Consider the following 23,758-nt stretch of genomic DNA (forward strand, 5'->3'; position numbering starts at 1 on the left):
GAGAATTCACCAAAGGCTTTCTTACAATTTGAAGGAAACACGGGACATTCGTCAAACACTGTATGAACTACTAGTTTCAGATAATTAATTCAGTTTTAACAGGCTATATTTATTCCTTTTGATGAGGTCATATCTTTGTCAGCAGAGATACTGGCAAAGCAAGGATCTACAGAACTCTCTGGTTTTTGCAACTTTTCTGAAAGTCATTCAAAATAAAAAGGTAAAAACAAACCATGGACTATGCAAAAATCAATATGGAACAGCAAAAAGAGTGTGGGAGTATCTATTCTACTTCCAAGATCTGAGAAGGTGTACAGTGTCCAACAGGTGCACACAGCCTATTCATTAGTAAGTAACTATGGTTATATAAGAAATAACATTATTTTTTTTTTCACTCAATTTATGCTATGTTTTTAAGCAATTACTAGACTGTTAGGACACAGAAACTTTTTTATTTCTTATATTTTATTGATTTTTTAAAGAGAAGAAGGCAGAGGGATAGAGAGTTAGAAACATTGATCAGCTGCCTCCTGCACACCCTCTACTGGGGATGTGCCTGCAACCAAGGTACATGCCCTTGACCGGAATCGAACCTGGGACCCTTCAGTCTGTAGGCCGATGTTCTATCCATTGAGCCAAACCAGTTATGGCAGGACACAGAAACTTTTTAAGTCGTTTGAACCTAATTATTATTTTTTCAAAATATATTTTATTGATTTTTCACAGAGAGGAAAGGAGAGGGATAGTTAGAAACATTGATGAGAGAGAAACATCAATCAGCTGCCTCCTGCACACCTCCTATTAGAGATGTGCCCGCAACCAAGGTACATGCCCTTGGCCGGAATTGAACCTGGGACCTTTCAGTCCACAGGCTGACACTCTATCCACTGAACCAAACCGGTTAGGGCAAACCTAATTATTTATTAAACAGAACTATTAGGCCTCAGGTGCTGTGAAAAATTCAGAGACATTAAGGGCACCGTGAACTGAGGAAGTTTGGGAAACTGAGCTAAGTAAATGAATCCTCACTCACAAGTCTAACAAAAAAGAGCTACCTTTTCAATCATCATTTAGTAACTAACCCTCCCCTGCTCTTTTAAACCTGGAATCAAATGTGGTGAACTTATCGACAGAGCTTTACACTGCTGTCAGAATGGAGAAGGTAAAAAGGAAACGAGGCCTCTTGGCACCCATCACTAATGGGAGACGAAGCACTATTCACTGTCCAGCTTTTAAAACCCACTTATGGTTACAACAGACCTTGACTCAGACTAACACCTACTCGAATGACCTGTTATTTGGGGAATCAAGTGATTGGCTACTCTATTTAGCGGACTGACAATAAATCTGTTAGGGGGGAAAAAAGGAAACCAAGTCATGGAATTTAAGTCCTTTTATAATACACTTACTATGAAATAGGAGTAGGAAGCCAATGCTTTAGGAGGCAGAAATCTTATTCAACAAAGAATAAAGACAGCAGCTCACAACATAGCACTACTAAGTGGAACTGCTGACAGCTTCAAAAACCATGAAGTTTAAACCGGAACCGTCCCTTAGATGAGCATCAGCACCTGGGATTAGTTGTCTTTTTTGAAGGCCCTGGGTGATTTCATCTTACTAAAACTCTTTAAAATGTCCTTTGCATGAAGGCCTCATTCCCTGCAAAATAATGCATGTAAATACGCCCTCTAGCATAGTTCCGATCAGTTTCTATGGGCTAAAATGTAAGTTAGTGCTTTTTACTAAAAGCTATCCTTCATCTGCTACCTCCCCCAATCATAAATCTAATAAAACACTATCTATTTTCTCAAACACCATGTGCACCTTTATTCTCTTTAGATCTCATTTTAATAGGAAGAAGGAATTAGGGATCTTTTGGCATACATTATTTACAATTCTGGAAAAGTGCTTACTTGTTGAATTAGATAATATTGAAAATTTCTGATTTTATTAACTAATGTAACCCCAATATGGTCAATAAAAAATAATAAAAGAAAATTTCATGTTAATGATTTTGCTTCTTTGACCAAAACAAGGGGAAAGAAAGGAATTTTATACATACCTTCTTTGGAAGGAAGACGGCAAACCCTCCGACACATAGACATGAATGCATACAAATATTTCTCCAAGCTATCGTCAGTTTTCTTATGTAGCCTAGCCATAGCTCTAAATTTTGTCCAATCAAATTGACCTCTGTCAGGATCAAATACCACTCCAAATGTAGACACCACTCTGTAAAAGTCAGCTTCTTCTCTTCTTGTCCATCTATTTTGAATCAGATGGAAGAAAAAGTCATACTGGTTACCGAAATAAACATTTATTAATGCTGAATATAATGACCAGAATAAACACTTTAAAGGGTTAAATCCAGGGATACTTTCTTGTAAATACATTTAAAAATACTAGTTGATTCATCCCTCCAACTATGCTTCTTTTCCTTCAGACAATAGTTTTTTGCACATTTATGTGAGAAAATATGCACAAGATACAAGATTATGTAAGATATGATGACTCTACCTTCAGGAAAAAGATAAAACATTTAAAACATGTTTATTGTATAAGGTAGAAACCAAGACTATTAGGAGAGCACAGGAGAAAGAAGGATCAATTCAGACTTGCATGATGAGTTAAAGTATTACAGAGTGGTATTTAAGTTGGAACAAGCTAAGATTAGCAGGGCATGTAAGAAAGAGGGCACCAAATAAGCAAAGTAGGGAGAAATCTACATTTTTTTGGGGGTGGGGGGAGCAGGGATAATATTCCAGATTGACAAGGAGATGGCTCATACTAGGGACAGATTAGGAAATATTCTAAATGCCTGCCTAAAAATAGTCTCTATTCAATAGAGATACTTAAGAGGGTAATATTTAACTCACACAACTGTTGTGTAAATTAGAAAAAGAACATGAGAAAGTCCTTTGAAGAACATTAACAGGTGGCCTTTTTTTCATAGTGATGCATGAAGAAGACTAATGTAATGTTGGAAAAAATGTCAGTCTGGGAAACCAATCAAGTCATATGAATCTTGCAAAAGAGTGATAAAAGTAGGAATGGAAAAAAAGGATGAATTGGAAGAGTGCACAGAGAGAAAACAAAACACACCACAGTGCCTATCTTCAAAGAATTTACGACTTAGGCAGACATCAGAAAGGGAAAAATAAATGTCATTCCAACATCTTATATTATTGTGGCAAATGAGTCATTTATTTAAATGAGTGCTATAAGAGTGCAGAAAACAGAGAGAGTACTGTAAGCTGAACTGGTTGAGAAAAAAATTAGTACCATAAAGGCTTGGATATGTATTGAGCTCTGAAGGATGGAGTAGGTATGGACTACAGAGTAGGAAAAAGAGTATTATTACAGGTGACAGGGTGTTGAATCAATAATGAGGAGGTCATTCTAGCTGAGAGAACAATCGTGGATAAAATTAGAAATGCACAATGATGCCTAAATTGAACTAAGGCTCAAGAACTTAAGACTTTACACCTATAATAAATAAGGAGTCACTGAGTATCATAATAAAACTAGTATCTTAGGAAGATTAATCCAGACTCCACAGACTGAGGAAAATGTATGTGGTGGAGTAAAGATGGCCACAAATTATCTGCTAATCTCATTGAGAGGTATAATCTATTTCTCTTTCCCTTAAATCTTGGTTGGCCCTGTGACGTTTTTTGGCCCACAGGAGGCGGCAGAAGTGACACTGTAATGCGGAGGCTGGCCCAAAAGAAATCTGCAGCTTCTGCCTCTGCCACTAGGAAGGTTCCCTCTTAGATCTGAGCTCCCAGCTGGCAGCCAGTCAGCCATGGGATGAGGGCACTTCAGACTTTCTAGCCAATACCAGGAGAAGCACAACACCTGGTCAACACAATTAAATGTGAGAAATAAAAAGCTGATGTTGTTTTAAGTCATCATGTTTTGGGCTGGGTTGTGATATGGTGGTAGATAACAGAAATAGTTAGAGTTAGTAGTATTTGAAAATTATGTCTAGAATTGTTAAAATCTAAAGTTTCAGACTAAGTAAACTCTGGTTACAATGATGAACTGCAAATGGGGAAAAACATACACCAAAAGACAAAACAAAAAAACACCATCAAAAAAACCCCAACAACCCCTGATTCAACTCCCAGAGACTATCCAAGGATCAGGTTGAATAAGGGGCCAGGTTATTGCTAAACATTCCTATTCTTTTCTGTGTACTCTATCATTTTTAAGAAGTGAAGTTTTTGGGATGGGAGAGTTTGCCTGTGTTCTTCACAGGGTCCTTGTAAGAAGTTCTACGACCATTTGTTCCCCTTTGACATAGCAGTTCCAAGGGTTCTTCCTGTGTATAAAGCATAGATGGATTTGTCTTTCATAGATTCTAATATTTCATAGAAGTCATAATTTAAAGAAAGAGAGAATGGAATTTATCTTATGTAATTTAAAAGTTTCATTGATAATTCTTGAGCTTGCTCTGCATTTTCATTTTTTTCACATCAAACTGGTCATAAACATGACAAAGGAATGAAGAACTGACAAGTATGGCTAGTAACCATAAGCTGCAATAATCTTTACTAGTTTTGCCATATTTGGGTATGTATTTATGCATATGTGTATATGTTTTGTTTTGACCAATTTCTCTACCCATATATGCTTTTCACAAAGTGACTAATCACACCCTAACAGCCTTCAGAATGACCAATTGTACTTAGATACTATATAATACAGTGTGATTTACTGTCTTACCTTTGCTGTCTTTCTATCTTGGCTGCCATTTTAGGATTAAGAGTGGCTTCTTCATAAAGAGGCTGCACGACGCTGGCAGGCACTGAGAAAGTAGGTTGGATTTGCTGGATTTGTCTATTTTTATTAGTGCGCTGATATGCAGTGATGAGACGCCTCAAACGTGTGGTTAAAGCCGACTGAGTAGGCCAATAAACTTTATCACCCTCCATCAGTTGACCATCTATATTTAAAGAAACTTATGTCAATTGAAAAAGACTAAAAAACAAAATTAAAAACCAAACCAAACACTATGATGAAGTTTACAAAAGTAGCAAAAGTTCCCTACTCAAAAAATTTTTCTTTCAATCTGATTATGTGAAAAATCAAACCAAATCTCTCATCATTAAATAGTTTTAACTATAGCTCTAAAAACATTACAACAAGCTTTAAGAGCAACTCAAAATAAGTAATCACAGTAGAATAAAGAACCACGTTATATATAAAGAGAACTCTACTTGCACAGAAAATACAACTCTTGCATCAACAGGTCTAATATATCTTACTGGCTGGTTAGTACTCAATGCCTTCAATGAAAAGTCAAATTGAAATCCATGAGAAATTGAATACTGTAAACTTTTCGAATTGATCTAGTCTGTATTAAATTTATCTCCACTTAACTGGAATCAAAACATTTTACAATAGGATGAGGGGAACTTATGTTTCAATAGGATTATGCTACAATCTTTAAGCTTGTATAAACTCAATACAGTGCAGGATCTTACTGTCCATTTCTGGGGTGTGATTATTATACTTAAATATACCACCACCAAGTAGGAATCATTCATGCTAAGCAAATCTCCTCTTTAGTTCTGAGTGAAATTACACAAGGGTGAGGCACGGCTCCTCTTGGTTCAAAGGAGGTAATGAGTGTACTCTAGGGACAGTGCTTTCCTGTCTGGATATCACAAAGAAGAAGACCCTGCACAGCAAAGCTGTGTAGAATGTTCCCTAATGTGCATATGGAACTAATAACAATGAATGAATTATTGAATTAACACTTCAATGATAAAATCTCACATATAAGTTTAATAATCAAGACATAAAAAAATCAGCTTCTGTGCTTAACAACTCACTGAGGACTGAGTAAAGATTTGCAGGTAAAAATATTGTTAAATTCTCAGTCAACTAGTATGTCCAATAGTCATTACGACTGTCTTCAACAAAAATTTCACATACATCTGAAGCATTACAAAAATTTATTAGTTTTTGATCTCATGGTATTATGAGAATATTAATTTACAATAATATTAAATAATTAAATGCAATTTACCTCCATCTGCTATAACAAGATCTCCTGGTGAGGAAACATCATCCTTTTAAAAGAAAATAGAAATTGTCACAGGGTCATTGGGTCAAAGTACAGATAAGAAAAGCGAATCAAACTTCTTTAAATAATAAATTTAGCAAAACTAAAAACTATAATCCGTTATTAATTCTCATCCCTTTGTATTTCTCTATCGACTTTGATATTTAGATCAATCATTACTAAAATTATTTTCTTTTCTATGATTACATTTAAATGGGTTTCTTTTCCTCTACCCTTTCTCTAATTGTAAAAATGCTTCAGGTTTTATTTACAACTGGTTTTTTTATACCAACTCTTACATAATTTACTCATTCTCATATTTGGTTATTAGAAAACCTTCAAATCTTTTCTGTTTAATCCTGAACAATTTGCTTGTGCTGTATAACTAACTTTTATCTGTCAAAAGAGCATCTTCAATTAGGCATTGTAACTTTATTATCAACTTAACATATTTATAACTTTGGTTTCATTCCAATGACTACCAGTTTGTATTGTTTTTGTCTGGTTAATTTTTAACATCTTCTCTTCATTTGGTATATCTATAGTTCCAGCAGGAATAGAGTGGATTTAATTTTACTTATCTTGACAAGATTCACATTATTGCTTGAATCTGAGAATTCATGTCTTTCATCAAATCTGGAAAAATTCTTCTCCCTTATGCTTTCTGGTCTCTCCTGGAATGCTTATTTCGCATACTGTAAAGATATTATCATGCTATTCTTCGTCTCTAAAAATTTCCTTATGTATTCCACTGTGCTGGTTATTGATGTATTGCCTCAGCTCTAAATTTATTGCCTCTCTCAATGCCTCTTGTTAGCTCTAAGAAAACGGATGTGGGCTCTTTAAATATTTTTTCTTAGCCAGCATGATAAGTTCTGTTAGTAGTGGGGACTTGAGAGACACTGTAGGAGAACAATTATTTGACTTCCTGATTTTGGAACGTCTCCCCACTGCTCAGCTCCCATGGCACAGAAGGCTTCCCCAGAGCCACTTCCTGTAGTTCAGGCGGCTTCTTTAGCACTTGCTGGCCAGCAGCCTTCCCTAGAAACCTCCCTGTTGGTAGCCCCGTGGCTCCCACAACCAGCAAATCCTACCTGACAGCTATATCATCCTCTAGTCTTTCAGCATGCTCTCATATATAATATGGAAATTTCTCATCTCTTTTACCATTGCCTCCCCCACTCCACAGATTATGTGTTAGAAAAAGCACACAAAAGAAAAGCAAACAAAAGAAACCACAGAACAACAAAAACTGAGGACTTAAAAATATGATCTAAAGCATACCTCTATGTCATCTTTAAAGAAAGCCGGGGCAGGTTTGTATTCTGGATCTTCCACATCCCTATTAAAATACCAACAAATTCAATAATAATTTGACTGGACTTAAATTTCTCTTGACAAGACAAGTGGAATCTTGTGGGAAGGACTTTTTAGTGTGTTTTAAAAGTCAGACTGAAGTCTCTGTTCTTTGGCCAGGGGAAACCAAGCCATAGCATAAACACTGTTATATGTCAAGTCAGAAGAAATCTAGTTTTAATTAACTCATACTCCCACGTTCACTTTTAAATGTGGAATTATTAACCTTAACACAGTCTCTTACTTTCCTCTTTTGGTAAGATAATAAAAGGGCCTTATAACTGGTATAATGAACAACATTTTATTTCTCTTCAGTTGTAGCTTTCTTCACTCCTATACCCCTGAAATTTTATGGCCTTAATGACCATGACTATTAGGAATGAAAAATTAAAGGACTCATAAAAGAAAAAGGGAGTGGGCAGGTCCATTTCTTCCTTGATCCTACTCTGTTGAACAAGTGCTAACTTATTAGAGCTCTGAACATTAGCTTTTCTAGACTGTAACTCCAATTCTGTTGTGACTACATTATTTGTGACACAGAATATGATGACGTTGGCAGAGATATAGGGAATTCATGACTTGGAGGTGCACATACCCGTCCATGTAATCATTTGCCCTCTGTTCTGCAGCCACTGCTTTTTCGTCGGGCTTCCCCACTCTTTCCAAGAAGCATAATGCCGGGTCTGCTCGGATAGTGTTATATTTCTCATAGCCTGGAGAGGTCACCAATGGTAAAAGTCAACAAGTTGAAAGAAAGATGTATGCATAGAAGCACCCCTCATATGTACGGGGGATGACATTCCTGGACTAAAGGGACTGGATATTAAAATGATACATACATGTTTTCTAGAAATTACCACAAATAGTACATGACCTGGTATTATGTATATTTGAAAGTTTAGATTAAATTTATCTGTTAAAATGAAAAAGAGGAAAAACTGATCACACATACACAGCACGCTTCCCATAAGAAGTCTTTGTGAGAGGGGGAGCTGTGTGAGGCTATGTCCAGGGGCACAGTGGACATAAGCCCCCGATTCTTCACGAGGAAATGCAGTGATGAGACACAGTTTGGAAGTGAATGCTTTATATGACAGATACAGAAACATGAATGTGACTGGAATAAAGCTGCCAGTGGAAATCAATGAACAGAACTAGCCAAGTAGCAGTATACATAGAAAAAGAGTCCACCAACCTTACTTTTCACTTACCATGTTTAAAAACTCCAATAAGGAGTGACTTATCAGCATCAAAATCCCACCATTCAGCAGGAACTTCTGAGTGGTCTGGCTCTGGGACCCAAACATCAATGTCACTTAAAAATAATAAATAAATAGAAGGTAACAAATTAGCAAGGGTTAATTCTCTAAGTTTGGTGAATTTTTCTTCTTGTGAATTTCATTGACAAATGAGCCACTTATACAGACAGTTACAGTTTTTTGCCTAATCTTGTTACTGAAAAATATAAACAAGTTATTTCATTTACCTTGCATCAACTCCATCAAATACTTTCTGGCACTCATTTCCAATGACTTCTTGCTTTAGATAATAAAGCATTCTTACACGAAGCAAAACCCTAATGATGAGAAAAAAGTCAAAAGATACAAAAATATAATCACTAAAGAAAAGCCATCCATGGGGTTTAAATTAGAAAAGAATTTGTATGTGGAATTTTTATAATGAAATAATAATTAGTTTTAATTAAATCTCATTACTACCATATCTAGATAATAGATTTCTCCAAAATCTTCACAATCAACATTAGTTAATATCCAAGAAAGATACAATGGCCAGTTTTATTTCTCTGTTGATGGAAAGTGACACAAGAGGGACCATGATTTGCGGATGTATACTCTGAAAGATTAAGATTAGGACTAGTCCTAGGCCACACTGTCTCTGTACTCAAAATCAGCTTTAAGGTTGTTAAAAAATTCAGAAAAATGAACTTATAATGAGCTGTGTTAAAAAACCCCACGACATACTTATTACAGTGGTGCTTTATATGCTTTTTGTAGCCTTCATCTTGAAGTAGCTGCTCAGGATTGTATTTGCGAAGCCATTCTGCTTTCTGTATATCAAATGAGCTTGTCTGGGTCTTGACTTTCTTCCCTTTTCGGCCCCTGGGTACGGGGGCGGATAGGCCTGTTGAAATGAGGACATGGGAATTCAGGGATAATCTGTATACAAATCTGCAATTTGAAAGATTTTTTTCAACGTAATGAACTTCTAGAGACTTTTAGAGGTCTGTACAGGCTATACCAAGATCTTTAAAATATCAATGGTAACAATACTGATTCAATCACAAGATGATGGGACAACATTACACACATTAAGACAACTTCCCCCAATAATTCTTCTATCTCAAATGAATGAGTCTCATTTCCTTTTTGTTCCAAGACACATTTTGTTTTTCAAATGTAAAAACTGTAAGATCAAACCTTCCCCTTTGCTTTACTTTTGCTCCTCTAGTTATAAAATAGTAAGTTTTGGCCTGGATTTTCAAAACTGATTTTACTAATAACATGGATTAGGCGTAGCCATGCTGGCTTCCTGTTCAAGAGAGCTAAATTCATTTTATTTCTTTGTCATTTTTGTTGTGAAATATTTCAAAAATAAAATAAAAGATTCCCACTCTTAATGTCAAAATATCTGCTCTTTGGTCGTTTTTATTGAAGGAAATAATACATGGCTAAAGTCCACTTCACTCCTTCCTCTCCAGAGAGAATCACTACCCTGAATTTGCTTTTGCATTACATGCATATTTATATTCATATGTTGAAGAAATATTTAGTATTTAAGTATTCAGACATTATATTATACATGTAATTTGGCAACATACTGACTACTCTTGATATTTTTTTGAGATTTATACTTGGTGATTCATGAGACTCTAATTCATCCACTTTAATTGCTGTGTAAAAATCTATTGTAAGATTATACACCTCGTATTAATCTTCAATGATGCTTGAGTTGTTTCACTTATAATTTTTCAAAATTACTACTAGAGCAGTTTGGATTCCTCCTTTCAACTCTTTTTAATTTTTTTTTTATGTCTTTATTGTTTAAAGTATTACATATGTCCCCTGTCCCCTCTCCTTTCAATTCTTACCTCAGTGATCTTTTCCTTGCTGTATTCTACCAGCTAGAAGTTCCATCACAATTGTGAATACAAGCACTATGCAGATTTGTCCATTTCTCCTTAAAATTTTGGCGGGTGTTGTCTTTATATTTTGAGACTATTTTGTTCGGTGCATACAAGTTAATACTTCTTTTATGGATTGGTCTTTTCTATTATGTAGTGTCCTTTCTTAAATACCAATCAATGCTTTCCACCTCAAATTGTATTTTGCTCTATGTTAACATTGCTTTGCATTCCAGTCCTCTTCACCTTTGTTGGTTTGGAAACTAAACAGTGCATATTTAAAGACACATACTTAAATTTTCCTAATAAAACCAGATGTTCTATATTTTTGAACTTTTCCCTAACAAAATTATCTCACATTCATCATTTAACCCTATTTACTGTTTCATTTTTGATGCTTATAATGTAACTTATAATTTAAAAGAGGTCTGCTTGTGCTTTCAATGTTTCTATAATACCTTATTCATCTTTCAAAATCAAAATCTATTTGAAATATCTTTGAAGATAGTAATGATGGATTTTTGTAAGTTGTGTTCTCCTTTTATAGTCTTTGACTTCAAGTTCAATTTATGAGTTTCTTTTTACACTCTGTCTCTCATATTGGAGACTTTCCTAATCCTAGTTGTTTGCCCCTATTTAAGAATGACAGACCAAAAAGTTTACAGGTAACCTGAATGGGTGGAGCTTACTGCTTTGGATTCACTGAGGGGTAATCTTGCTGGTTTTATCCTGTCATTATCTTTAGGTTTTGGCCTGGTCAGATTCATATTAAAAATTTTTTTTAAAAAAATCCTTAGTTTTCTTCCTTGAGTATGGTATTGTCCAATACACAGAGATTTTCATTTAATTCCCACTTAGTATTTCCATACCTCAACTATCAATGCAACCCAGACATACTCTATTTTATTCTTCCCAGAAAATAAACTTTCAATCTGTCTTCATCCTGGCTACCTGAACTTGAAGAGGGCATTTAGGGATCTGAACCCCTTTCAGACAACTGTAACTAAAGTCCTTGTCTTTAACACCCACTTTCAGAGGTTCCTGATGTCACAAACTCCTGAACCTTTTGGATTATCTGTGCAACACATACTGATTCAGTCTCTCTGGTTGATTAAGTTAGTTACCACTAATCTATTTGCTTCTAGGTTCCAAAATTTTGTTGCTATTTCTGCTCCCATTCTCTCCACTTTTAAGTGTTTATGACTATTTATTTTTAATTATGGAATTAAATATATACACAAATAGTTGAAATAATATGATGGATCATATGTCCCATCATCCAACTTCAAAAATTATCAGCTCATGGCTTATACTGTTTCAACCACACCCTGTTCACTCCCTAAATTCCTAAATTATTTTAAAGTAAATCTAAGACATTTTATTAATAAAATAACTGTTTCTTTTAGTCATATATATGAGAAGGCTTTTTCTAGAAAAAACAACTACAACCACTATCAGCCTTAAGAAATGCAATACTATTTCCTTAATGTTTAGTATTCAAATTTAGAATTATCTAACAAAAATAATTTAAAAATTTCTGCTGGGGTATTTGTTTTAATCAGGATCCAAATATGAACCACACAGTACAACTGGCTGAGGACTCTTAAATTTTTTTTTTTTAATCTTTAATTTCTTTATTGGTTAAGGTATTACAAATGTGTCCTCATCCCCTTAAATTTCTTTTAGGTCACAGCTGGGCTTTTCTATCTCAGTACTGAATATGCTCCTGAACTTACTATGGGGTTATGTCTTTCATCCTTTTTAAGTTGCAAATGTCAAGTAAAAAATGCATGTAATAGCCCAGCTGGTGTGGTTCAGTGGTAAGCATCGACCTATGAACTTGGAGGTCAAGGTTCGACTCTTGATCAGGGCACATGCCTGGGTTGTGGGCTCGATCCCCAGTGTGGGGCATGAAGGAGGCAGCTGATAGATGATTCTTTCATCACTGAAGTTTCTATCTGTCTCTCCCTCTTCCTTCCTCTCTGCAATAAATAAAAATATATTTCAAAACAAAACAAAAATGCATGTAATACACCTAACCCACTGAACATCATAGCTCAGCCTGGCCTACCTTACATTAGCTCAGAACACTTACATTAGCTTCCATTTGGGCAAAATCATCTTAACATAATGAATACACTACAGAGTATTGGTTAATCCTCGTGATCATGTAGCTGACTGAGAGCTGTGGGTCCTGCCACTGTCCAGCATTATGAAACAGTATTGTGACACATATCGCTGGCCTGGAAAAAGATCTACATTCAAAATTCCAAGTATGGTCTCTACTGAATGCATATCATTTTTGCACCATCGTAAAGTCTTGCTTAATGTCTTAAATTTTTTCTTTTTATTGACATATAAGTAGGGTTTCAAAGAAGAGTGAAATTATATTTGTGAGACTCTTGTCATTACTGGAAGTTAGATCTTCACATTAATAATTTCATTGACTCTTATTAAGACAGGCCTCCAAAGACCAGCCTATTCTAAAATAGTTGCTTTCCATTGTTCTCCAACTTGGTACTTAGTTTATTTACTTCACAATACTTGTCACAATCTGTAATTATTTAGTTACTTGACCTACTTTCTTATTCTATCTATCTGGCCAGAATGAGTTCAGGGATCTTGTCTATCTTGTTTCTTATCTTTCCAGTATAGAGGACAAGAAGCAAGTACTGGACTTTTTAACAGGTATTTGTTGATTAAGTAAAACACAATTTAACTCAAACTTAAGGGCACAGTAATCTTGATAGAAAATTCAATTACTTTATAAAGTAATTATTTTATACATAAATAAATGTTCTGTTAGCAATGCTCTGGAGAAAAAGATACTTGTGTGTACCTCAGACTGGACTGCAAATTGGAAAAGCTGCATTTGACAGCAAATGAAAGTATTTATGAAAATTTAAAATGTGTATCTATGTTTCCCAAACTTTAATTACATATAAACTGCTGAGGAACTTGTTAAAATGCAGATTATGATTCAATAAGACAAAGGCCTGAGATTCTGCATTTCTAAGCAGCTCACAGGAGATTTTAGGTACTAAAGCTATTTATATATACTTGAACAATTCTATTTCTCAACATTTACTTTAGTGAAAGATTTATTCATGTGCAAAAGGTGGAATGTCCAAAAGGAGAAATGTACAAGGACCTACTTTAAAACTTGTTTTGCAATTGTCTAAAATTGAAAATTTTATACAATGTTATAAATGTTCAACATTAAAGGGGATGCAAAATAAATTATGGAATCCCCACACTTTAAACTACTAAGGAGGAGGTTTAAAAATAAGATAGTTCTGCCCAGGTCAGTGTTCTTAGTGGTTAAAGCATTGGCCCAAGCACTGAAGGGTCTCCGGTTTGGTTCCCAGCCCCAATCAGGACCTGTGCAGGAGGCAACCAACTGACGTCTCTCTCTCTCCCACACTCCCCTCCACTCTCTCTAAAAATCAATGGAAAAATATCTTCAGGTGAGATTAACAACAACAACAAAAATTGTTCTACATGAATACAAATGGGGAAGACTCATAGACATACTAAAGGGTCAACAGTTTGCAAACCTATATACAGGTTTGACAACAAGATGTAAAACCCCAAAAAACGTATAACATTAGTATTTTTCTAAGTTGAAACTTGAATTGAGGGTGAAAGTTAGAGGTTCTTTAACATTGTAATGCTATAATATTTTAGAGGGAACTATGTTAAGTAATTACTAATTACATAAGTAAAAATAAATTTAAAAAGAAAATGAAACAATGTTCTTGCCTAGATGATTCTGAAGCTCTCGAGTTTGTCCATCTTCGGTTGGAGTAATGAGGTCCCATATGAAGCCTTTTATTTTCTCATCTCCTCGGTAGTGAACAAGGCAATATGCTAAGAGGGCTCGGCAAATTATTTCTACATCATGCTCATTTAGCTGTCTTTTAAAACGACCATGAGATAGAATCTCTCTCCATCGGCCCCATCTGGTAAAAAAATACATATTTACATTATTCCTCAGTCAAATTTTAAAGAAAAACCATAGCTCATGGATAAATGGCATGAAAACTGCAAAAAACACATTTTGTCATGAATAGGATTTACCTAATTAAGTGTTTCCCCCATGAGAAAAAGGCAGAGCCATGGTATAGTAATTTCTAGTATATTTTATTCCTTAATCAATGGATAACATTATTCATTTTGTATTACTAAATATGTAAATCTGAGAACAAGGGGTTTGACTTTAGTGATACATTTATAATTTCAAACGTAAGAAGGTCCCATCATTCTGTTGTTAAATATATGTTAAACATAAAAATTCAAGGTACTTTTAAAATATATTCTATTGATTTTAACAAGGTAAAAAATATACTAGAATATAGTGTTGGTTTTCTGTAACTTTACAGAGCAGGCTACTAACAGTAAATGTTAAAAACAATATTTACCCATAAACCAGCAGATTTTTCTCTACTCTAAAGCACTCAGTTCTTCCATATCCATTAGAACGGTCACAGGGCCTCCGGAGTTTGGGCTTTTCTTCTCCTTCACTTTCGGCTTCAGATAATTCAGCCAATTCATCTTTTGTGGCACTAAAGGGTCTTGTTTGCTTCCTAATTCTTGGAGTGTCAATAACCAAGCTGTTCTGTAAGATTTAACAGCCATTACTTATAGGTCCTTTTTCTATTTGGCTTATAACACTGTCTTACATGATCACCTTTCAAATTGTATAAAAAATAATTACAGAAAGCGAGAAAAAAAATTACTAACAATTTCACCAACATACCAAAAACTTTTATACTCCTTTAAAATCCTTATTAGCATACATTCATAATTTTATGATAGGATAGTAATGGAATTAAAAAGAATTTGGTATGTCACTTTGTAAATAATATGAAGGTTATTGTATTTTGCATCTGCAATAACCATAAAAAATAAATTTAAGCTAAATTTATGAATCCTGATTTTCTTCACCTAATTCACAATTTAATATAGACTGTTTTAAAATTTTAACATAAATAATGCTAAAATAAGTTTTTGTGACCTAAGTTTATCCTAAAAATAAACTCAAAATAAGGGAAATAATTAAGAATAGAAATATTGATCAAAGGATATAAATATTTATAGGCCTAGAAACAGGTTTCAGTGCTTTCCAAAATTTACTCTAACACAAAAAGCAAAGCAAGAAGTGTGTGAATTCACTATGTTCAGTTTGGTTTAATTAATTCAAAACAATCTAAGTTTACATGCTTTTTACTTTTACTGCGAAATCTCTCTAAGTTAAGCACTATGTTATGGGCTATGGACATAGATATATACCTATAATCTTTTGCTCATTAAAAGTCTGTAGTCTTGAGGGTCAGACTAATGTGGAAACAAGTGCTACTCAGCATGGAATATCTTATGACATAAGAAGGGTACAACTGAATGGATCATCATTAATGGCATCTGACACCAAGTCAACAAAGATACATAAAAAGAACATATGATTTAAAGACAAACAATTTTAAAAAACACATTATAATTTTAAAGGATATAAAAAATACCCTAAATTAAACTTTCCTTGCTTTACAACCTATCATGAATAGCCAAAGTATGAAACTGAAGCAGTGTCTGACTCAAAATGTCATCCTTCTACTACCCTACATCAATTCATTGATGCAGATAAATTTATTTTGGTAAGCACATAGTTCAATACCTTAAAATATAACAATATTATCAAATCATCCCAAGAGACAATATTTTTAAAAAGAAATACTTACTCTACCACTGATGGTATCTATATCTATTTCTGCCTTTTTAGCCCATTTTTGCCAGAAGTTGGGATCATCTAAGGAAATATCTGTCCGATTTCCAGATGCCACAAAACTCGCCTGAAATACAGAATGGCAGTTTTACAAAATGTTTTGAAGCTAGAGAAAAATCTATCAAAGCACATTTAAAACATCTCCTCACATTTACAATGTTTCAAATGCAATGGTCTGAAATATAGCACTTGCTAAGGCAACAAAGGTAATTTTCATGACTAATACATGTTTAAATTAATCAGATTTCAAGCAATTTCCAGCACAAGGGGAAAATACCTGTACACAGTGTTTTGGTTACTTGCATAGAGCCAAAGAATACAAAGTAAACAAGATTTCTCACGGAAAAGGTTACAGACAGGGTATATCTACCCAATCATGACTAATTTTAATTCTTGGCTATATACTTCGGCAGTAATTCTTTTGTTTCCCCAATAATACTTGACTCTTATTTATTCTCTGTTAACTTCCAAATCTACATCTTTATCCTAGGCAACACTCCTGGACATCTCCACTTATATGCCCTGAAAATGCTACAAATACCACAGCTCCAATTGTTTTTTTTCTCCAAATGAATTGCCTTCTTTGGCATTCTCTACTTTACTACATGACACAAGGATTCTCCTAGCTACTTCAGACAGAATTTAAGTAATTTTGTCTATTCCTTCCCTATGTTTTTTTTTAAATCTTCACCCAAGGATAATTTTTCCATTGATTTTTAGAGAGAGTGGAAGGGCGAGGGGAGACAGAAACTCCAATGTGAGAGAGACACATCGATTGGTTGCCTCCCGCATGCCTCTGACCAGGGCCGGGAGCCTGCAACTGAGGTACCTACGTACCTTTGACCGAATCGAACCCGGGAACCTTCAGTCCACAGGCTGATGCTCGATCCACTGAGTCATACTGGCTAGGGCTTCTTCCCTTTGTTTATAACTGGTCATCAACTCTTGTTGATCCAGGTGGTTCTCCACTACCCTAACTCACCCATCATCATTTTCTACATAAGCCTCTTATCTGATCTCCCTGCCTGTAGTCTTTTTCTTTTCAAACTTGTTCACTACTCTGATATTAGGGTTAAACTGCTAAATTAGATTGCATTATGTCCACTTTCTGCTTGAAGGGATTTAAAAGCTTTTTTGTTATTGTTGTTAAACCCCACCAGAAGATAACTTTTCCATTTTAGAGAGAGTGGAAGGGAGGGGGAGAGACAGAAACTTCATCTAAGAGAGACACATTGATTGGTTGTCTCCACACATGCCTCCGGGATTGAGCCTGCAACCAAAGTATGTGCCCTTGGCTGGAATTGAACCCAGAAACCTTCAGTCTGCAGGCTAATGCTCTAGCCACTGAGCCAAACCATCCTGGACTTAAAAGCTTTTTAACAGCCTCATGATCAATTGCAAATTCCTCAAATGGAATTTTTGTGAATCCCTCACAAGTTGAGACCAACCTCTCTAACCCTCTCATTTGGACTTCTATTCAATTTATCCTGTGCATCCATGCATGCCTATATCATATTCCTTGAAGTCTTCCTTGTAGTTTTAGCAACATATGATTCATTTAGGTGACCTCCTCTCTTTTTGAAACATAATGAAATATAAACTTCTTTTAAGAATTAGCTCCAATTTTCTCTGCAAAGGCTTTCCTGATTCCCTGTTCTCCCTTTTTCCACAGAATTAATCATTTCCTCCTTTACTATTATTATTATTTTAGCAACTGGAATCCTTTCATTTTAGTATTTCTGGCAAATGAGTAAAGTCCCCGACACAAGATTTTATTAGTATGCTTAATGAATGCAAGATAAAAAATTTCATTTAAAGAATAATATCATTACTTGGTGTAACACCTGAACTACCTGACAAAACCAGTGATCCACAAAGATAAAGAAGATTTCATGGTTGAAAGCAGAGAGGGGGATTGAGAAGAAGAAAATGTGGGTAGAAAGGAAGTGGAAAGGAAAAACCTGTATGAATCAGTGCAGGTGGGAGATAATACTGCAATAAAACCTCTTCAGATGAATACAAGATATAAATTTACCATGTTTTTGTTGACAGGAAAAAAAAAGGAATACAAAGGCAGTTAGTAAAGTTTTAAATTATTTTCTCAAAATAGAGTAGATTGATAGTTATTAGCAATACCTGTCAAGACACAAATTTTATTTTACCCTCCCCAAATTGTACTTAAATATTTAAAAGAAAATTAGAAGTCCTTTCTCTCTTTTAAATATTTTAAATTATAGAAGCCCTGCCTTATCCACAGGAGATATGTTCTAAGACACCCAGTGGATGCCTGAAACTGTGGATGCTATTAAAACCTACACATACTATATCTTCTTCTATACCAGTGGTTCTCAACCTTCCTAATGCCGCGACCCTTTAATACAGTTCCTCATGTTGTGGTGACCCCTAACCATAACATTATTTTCGTTGCTACTTCATAACTGTAATTTTGCTACTGTTATGAATTGTAATGTAAATATCTGATATGCAGGATGTATTTTCATTGTTACAAATTGAACATAATTAAAGCATAGTGATTAATCACAAAAACAATATGTAATTATATATGTGTTTTCCGATGGTCTTAGGCGACCCCTGTGAAAGGCGGTTGAGAACCACTGTGCTATATGTACCCACGATAAAGTTTCACTTATAAATTAGACACATTAAGAGATTAACAACAATAACTAATAAATTATAATAATTATAACAATATACTGTAATAAAATTATATGATTTCTATCTCTCAAAGTATGTTCTGAATTGTTTATTTCTGGACTTTAATATTTCTAGACAATAGTTGACTGATACTGGAGAGTAAAGGCATGGATAAGTGGGAACTACGCATCATCAGTTAAAGTAAGATGACTTAACCTCCTATATACTATTATGTATATTTTCCTTTCACTTTGGCATATATCCTTTTACTTCTAAAATTTCAAATGTTCTACTCTGATTAGTATTAAATATATGTTTAGTTATTCCATTTCACTAGGATCAAACAAGTACGTATGAAATGTGATATAAAAAAAAATCAGAAAAAGCCCTAGCCGGTTTGGCTCAGTGGATAGAACATTGGCTTATGGACTGAAGGGCCCCGGGTTCGATTCTGATCAAGGGCACATACCCAGGTTGTGGGCTCCATCCCCAATAGGGGGCATGCAAGATGCAGTCAATCAATGATTCCCTCTCATCACTGATGTTTCTCTCTCTCTCTCTCCCTCTCCCTTCCTCTCTGAAATTAATAAAAAATACATTTTTTTAAAAATCAGAAAAAGAAAAACGTGTATTTCCTACTTCTTTTGAGCTAATTCAGTTTACTTAAACATTAGGTAGATGCTCTGCAAATAATCAGCAAAGTAAGAGAGACTTAAATTTTTTTAGTAGTGAATGTTACTGGCATATATATAAAACACCACTCCCTGTTACCTTAGCAAATGTTGACCCACGTCCTTCTGACTCAATTGTAATAGTTTTTGTACGTCGTAGTAAAATCTGATCAATGTCCTCTTCACAGAATTTAGAACCTTCATCTTCTTCTTCCATAATGGCACCATAAGCTCCTCTTCGAAGCAGATCTTCTATTTCCTTTTTGGAAAGCTGTTGAATCTAAAGAGAAAATAACTTCTGTAACAAAATTTTTTAGGTTCCTAAAGGGAGAAAGTATCCCTAAAGAATGCCAAACACAGAGGGCATATTTAAATATGTACATAAAAGATGATTCTCTGAAAGAATACATTAAACTTGTTGACTCTTCTTTACTATCTTTAAAATGTGACTTGCCATTTGCCCAAAATATCTGAAGTTAAAACAAAGCATGTGGGGACAAATGAGCTATCAAGGTATATTTTAGTTCCAGGATTCTATAGTTGTTACAAGCACAATATATAAGAAAAGAATCTCGATGGAGGTAATGACAAAAAAAATTATGTACTACAAGACTAAGTCAATGCCAGTAGTTGAACACTAAAAACAATTCTGAAAAACTATGCATAGAAAACTGCAGAAAAACTCACAAATTCTATTTTTCTATGCCATGATACAATCGTTCTAAAGGCAGAACAAAACATTTCTACCTTGAATACAAATTCTTAGAATTCACAAGCTCTGGAGCTATACAAAGAGAAGAAGATAAAAAGTATTAACTAAATGTTACACCCCCTTCTGAAGTGCCTCCATACATAAAAATAGCTATTTAGTGCTCAGTATGGATCAAAATTAAATAATACCCTACTTGAGGTTAAAAGTAAATGCAAATAAAAACTCCAAGTGAAAAAGAAAATATACATACACCACCAACATTACTTTCTCTTCCACTCATGCTCTGTAACACAGCCTTGTCTAGACCCAGTTTCAGACTGGCTCGGTCAAACATCTCCCTCTCATATGAGTTACGAGTTACTAATCGGTAGACTTTAACTGCTTTATTCTGACCAATTCTGTGACAACGAGCTTGGGCCTATAAAAAATGAAAAGTGGGGGGCGGGGGGGGGGGGGGAGGAGACATATGTAATACTCTTTGTAATACTTTAAGCAATAAAACAAAATTTAAAAAAAATGAAGTCATAGATTCAATTTATTTTACAAAATAGCACAAGAGACAGCACATAAAAGGCATTTAAGACTAAAATATCTTGATGGAATATAAAAGTATGTAAGAATTTTTAGACCCTTTTGATACTGAATTAGTTATAAGCATTTTCTAATAATGAAGGTAGAGCTTACTAAAATACGAAATCAGCGACAAGATAAATTTAATCTTATATTTCAGAGAATATAAATCATTGAAGAATTATTGTTTTTAAAAGAGGGTGTCATCAATATAATTTTAGACAGTAACGTCAACTCTATGAATTTTTTTTTTGGCTGTTGGCAACTCAACCTTTAAATCGATCAACAATCTTTTCAGCATATTTTAGTTAAACTGGATAACTAAGGTACAAGAAACTAAGGTGAGTAACTATGGAAAACTAAATCTTATTTAAACAAAGAGAACTAATTATCTCATGTGTAGAAATATTGAAAGTTTTACCTTTAGTTCTTGCTATACTTAAAATTTACTGATAAATTTTGACTCTAAAGTTTCTATAGTACCAATGGTCTTTCTCCCAAATTATTATTCAGAAAATTAAAATATAAATTGTGGCTTTACAATTTTTTTAAATATATTTTATTGATTTTTAATAGAGAGGAAGCGAGAGGGACAGAGAGTTAGAAACATCAATGAGAGAGAAACATTGATCAGCTGCTTCCTGCACACTCCCTACTGGGGATGTGCCCGCAACCAAGGTACATGCCCTTGACCGGAATTGAACCTGGGACCCCTGAGTCTGCAGGCTGACGCTCTATCCACTGAGCCAAACTGGTTAGGGGAAGGCTTTACAATTTTTAGGTGGCACTGATGCTATACCCTTTGTAAACATCTTTTGTTTAGTCTATCCCTATATACTTTGTGCCCACAGGAAGTCAAAACTGCGAATGAACAACTTTGCTCCAGGTCTAGCGAAAAGTATAAAAGGTCATTTATTTTTATAAGTCTATAATAGATCCACATTAGAAGTAAGTAAGTAGGAAAAACCAAGTGAGAGGGAGAACTTAGGAATTGGAAAGTTTTCCCGGTTATCAAACACAATTTGATTATTTTATGTTAGATTAACTTGGAGAACATCACATGAACTGTGGTCAGTTTTAAGTATAAATAAGCATTCCAAAGGCAAATTATTATGATATGGGTTTAACCTAGGGACTGGAAAACTATAGGTTGTTACCCATATCTGGCCTGCTTCTAAGAATAAGTTTTACATTTTTAAAGTGATGTTAAAAACAAATAAACACAAAATGTGGGACATAGACTTACTTTATGTGGCCCACAATACCTAAAATATTTACTAATTGACTTTCTATAGTTTATCCCTGATTTAATCTATTAATTTTGGATAAACCTTCAATATTTGGAACTAGATTACATAAAGTCACACAAATGAGAGGTTCAAACCATACTTTTTATTGAGCCAGGTATAACTTCTTGTAACAATTTACTTTTATTTGATGTTTATATTTAAAGTAATATTAATTACAACACAATTGACTATCAAGGACAATAAAAGTAATTTTTCTTATAGTTTATCTTGCCATCTTTCCTAGATAGGTTATCACTGCAACCTTTGACCCTTTCATCACTCTAACTGATATTCCTGTTTCTACAAAATCCAAGCAGTCTTAAACTTATATGAATGCTTTAATTTTCTATAATATTTTATAAAAACATACTTTATTACCTAATGACTGAGAAGTTGAAATTAGGATAAGCAAGTATTTATTTTTAAGAAAATAAAATTGTGAACATTTTGCTATGTTATTGTAAAATCTTAGGTGTCTTTCAATTTACATATTTCAAACAATTAAATACTCTATTCAAGTAGGAAAAGCTTTTAAGAAGTAAGATATGTAGTATATTTTATTGTCATTAAATTTAAATTAAATAATCTTTTTAATTTAGCATGAATATTACTTAGGGAAACATATATGTTAGCTTGTCTAGATAAAAGTATAATAGCTAGAAAACATTTTAAATAAATTTAATCCTCTTAGGAGAAGAATTTATTTACCTGAAGGTCATTTTGAGGATTCCAATCAGAGTCAAAAATTATACATGTATCAGCAGCAGTTAAGTTGATGCCCAGCCCACCAGCTCGGGTACACAGCAGGAAAACAAATCGATCTGAGTCAGGCTTACTAAATCGATCTATAGCAGCTTGTCGAAGATTTCCTCTAACTCTGCCATCAATTCGCTCATATAAATATCTATCAAATGAAAGGCAATAAATTTAAAAGAGGGATATAATGAAAATGAAGACACATGTCAAGTCTGTTTTCCTGCAACTTAACAAGCAATTATTACCCTAGTTGGAGTTTTACATTCTCTGTATTGAAACTAAGAATGAAATACAAAGTAATAGAAAGATAGAAAAATATCTGCTTTCCTGATTTATAGGTAACATACTATTATAACGAATATCATTTTTAGAAGCTGGAATGGAAAAATAGTCCATGAAGCCTACTTTGCTGATCTCATTATAATAAATGACTTTTTTGAATACGAAGCAAATACTTTCATATAACTTTATAGAAGAAGCCTACAGACATTTCTCTGTGTCAATCATGTTAGTCTCTAAACTATACATCTAGCAAGCACAACCTAGAATGCTGTTTTCTCATAGGCAGTATTTACAAGCTATTGACTTTCAACTTCCTTTATCCTTCATCTATAATAATAAAAGCATAATATGCTAATTAGACCAGACGTCCTTCCGGATGACTTTCCAGACAAAGCTGGGGCTGCAAGGGAAGCCCAGGTCCCAGGTGCCAGAGGGAAGCCGGTGCAGGCAGCCTGGGGAAGGAAGGCCTACTC

At 34.4% G+C, this 23,758-nt stretch overlaps 1 protein-coding gene across 14 annotated transcripts in view; it reads right to left on the reverse strand.

The window, feature by feature from the left end:
- Window positions 1-23,758, reverse strand: part of CHD9 (chromodomain helicase DNA binding protein 9) — a 159,808-nt gene that overhangs the window by 18,221 nt on the left and 117,829 nt on the right. For 13 of the 14 annotated variants that reach the window (XM_059668047.1, XM_059668041.1, XM_059668040.1 and 10 more), the window contains 14 exons: window positions 22,956-23,151; window positions 20,639-20,806; window positions 19,777-19,956; window positions 16,307-16,417; window positions 14,993-15,189; window positions 14,334-14,533; window positions 9,412-9,571; window positions 8,916-9,005; window positions 8,641-8,744; window positions 8,025-8,142; window positions 7,358-7,415; window positions 6,038-6,080; window positions 4,729-4,948; window positions 2,063-2,265 (listed from right to left, as the gene is read on the reverse strand). In XM_059668047.1, coding sequence (XP_059524030.1) covers window positions 2,063-2,265; window positions 4,729-4,948; window positions 6,038-6,080; window positions 7,358-7,415; window positions 8,025-8,142; window positions 8,641-8,744; window positions 8,916-9,005; window positions 9,412-9,571; window positions 14,334-14,533; window positions 14,993-15,189; window positions 16,307-16,417; window positions 19,777-19,956; window positions 20,639-20,806; window positions 22,956-23,151 — 2,048 coding nt within the window. The remainder of the gene's footprint in view (window positions 1-2,062; window positions 2,266-4,728; window positions 4,949-6,037; window positions 6,081-7,357; window positions 7,416-8,024; window positions 8,143-8,640; window positions 8,745-8,915; window positions 9,006-9,411; window positions 9,572-14,333; window positions 14,534-14,992; window positions 15,190-16,306; window positions 16,418-19,776; window positions 19,957-20,638; window positions 20,807-22,955; window positions 23,152-23,758) is intronic. The other variant, XM_059668046.1, reaches the window with a different exon arrangement.

The sequence above is a fragment of the Myotis daubentonii genome, chromosome 15, assembly GCF_963259705.1.
Source record: "Myotis daubentonii chromosome 15, mMyoDau2.1, whole genome shotgun sequence".
Taxonomy (NCBI): Eukaryota; Metazoa; Chordata; class Mammalia; order Chiroptera; family Vespertilionidae; genus Myotis; species Myotis daubentonii.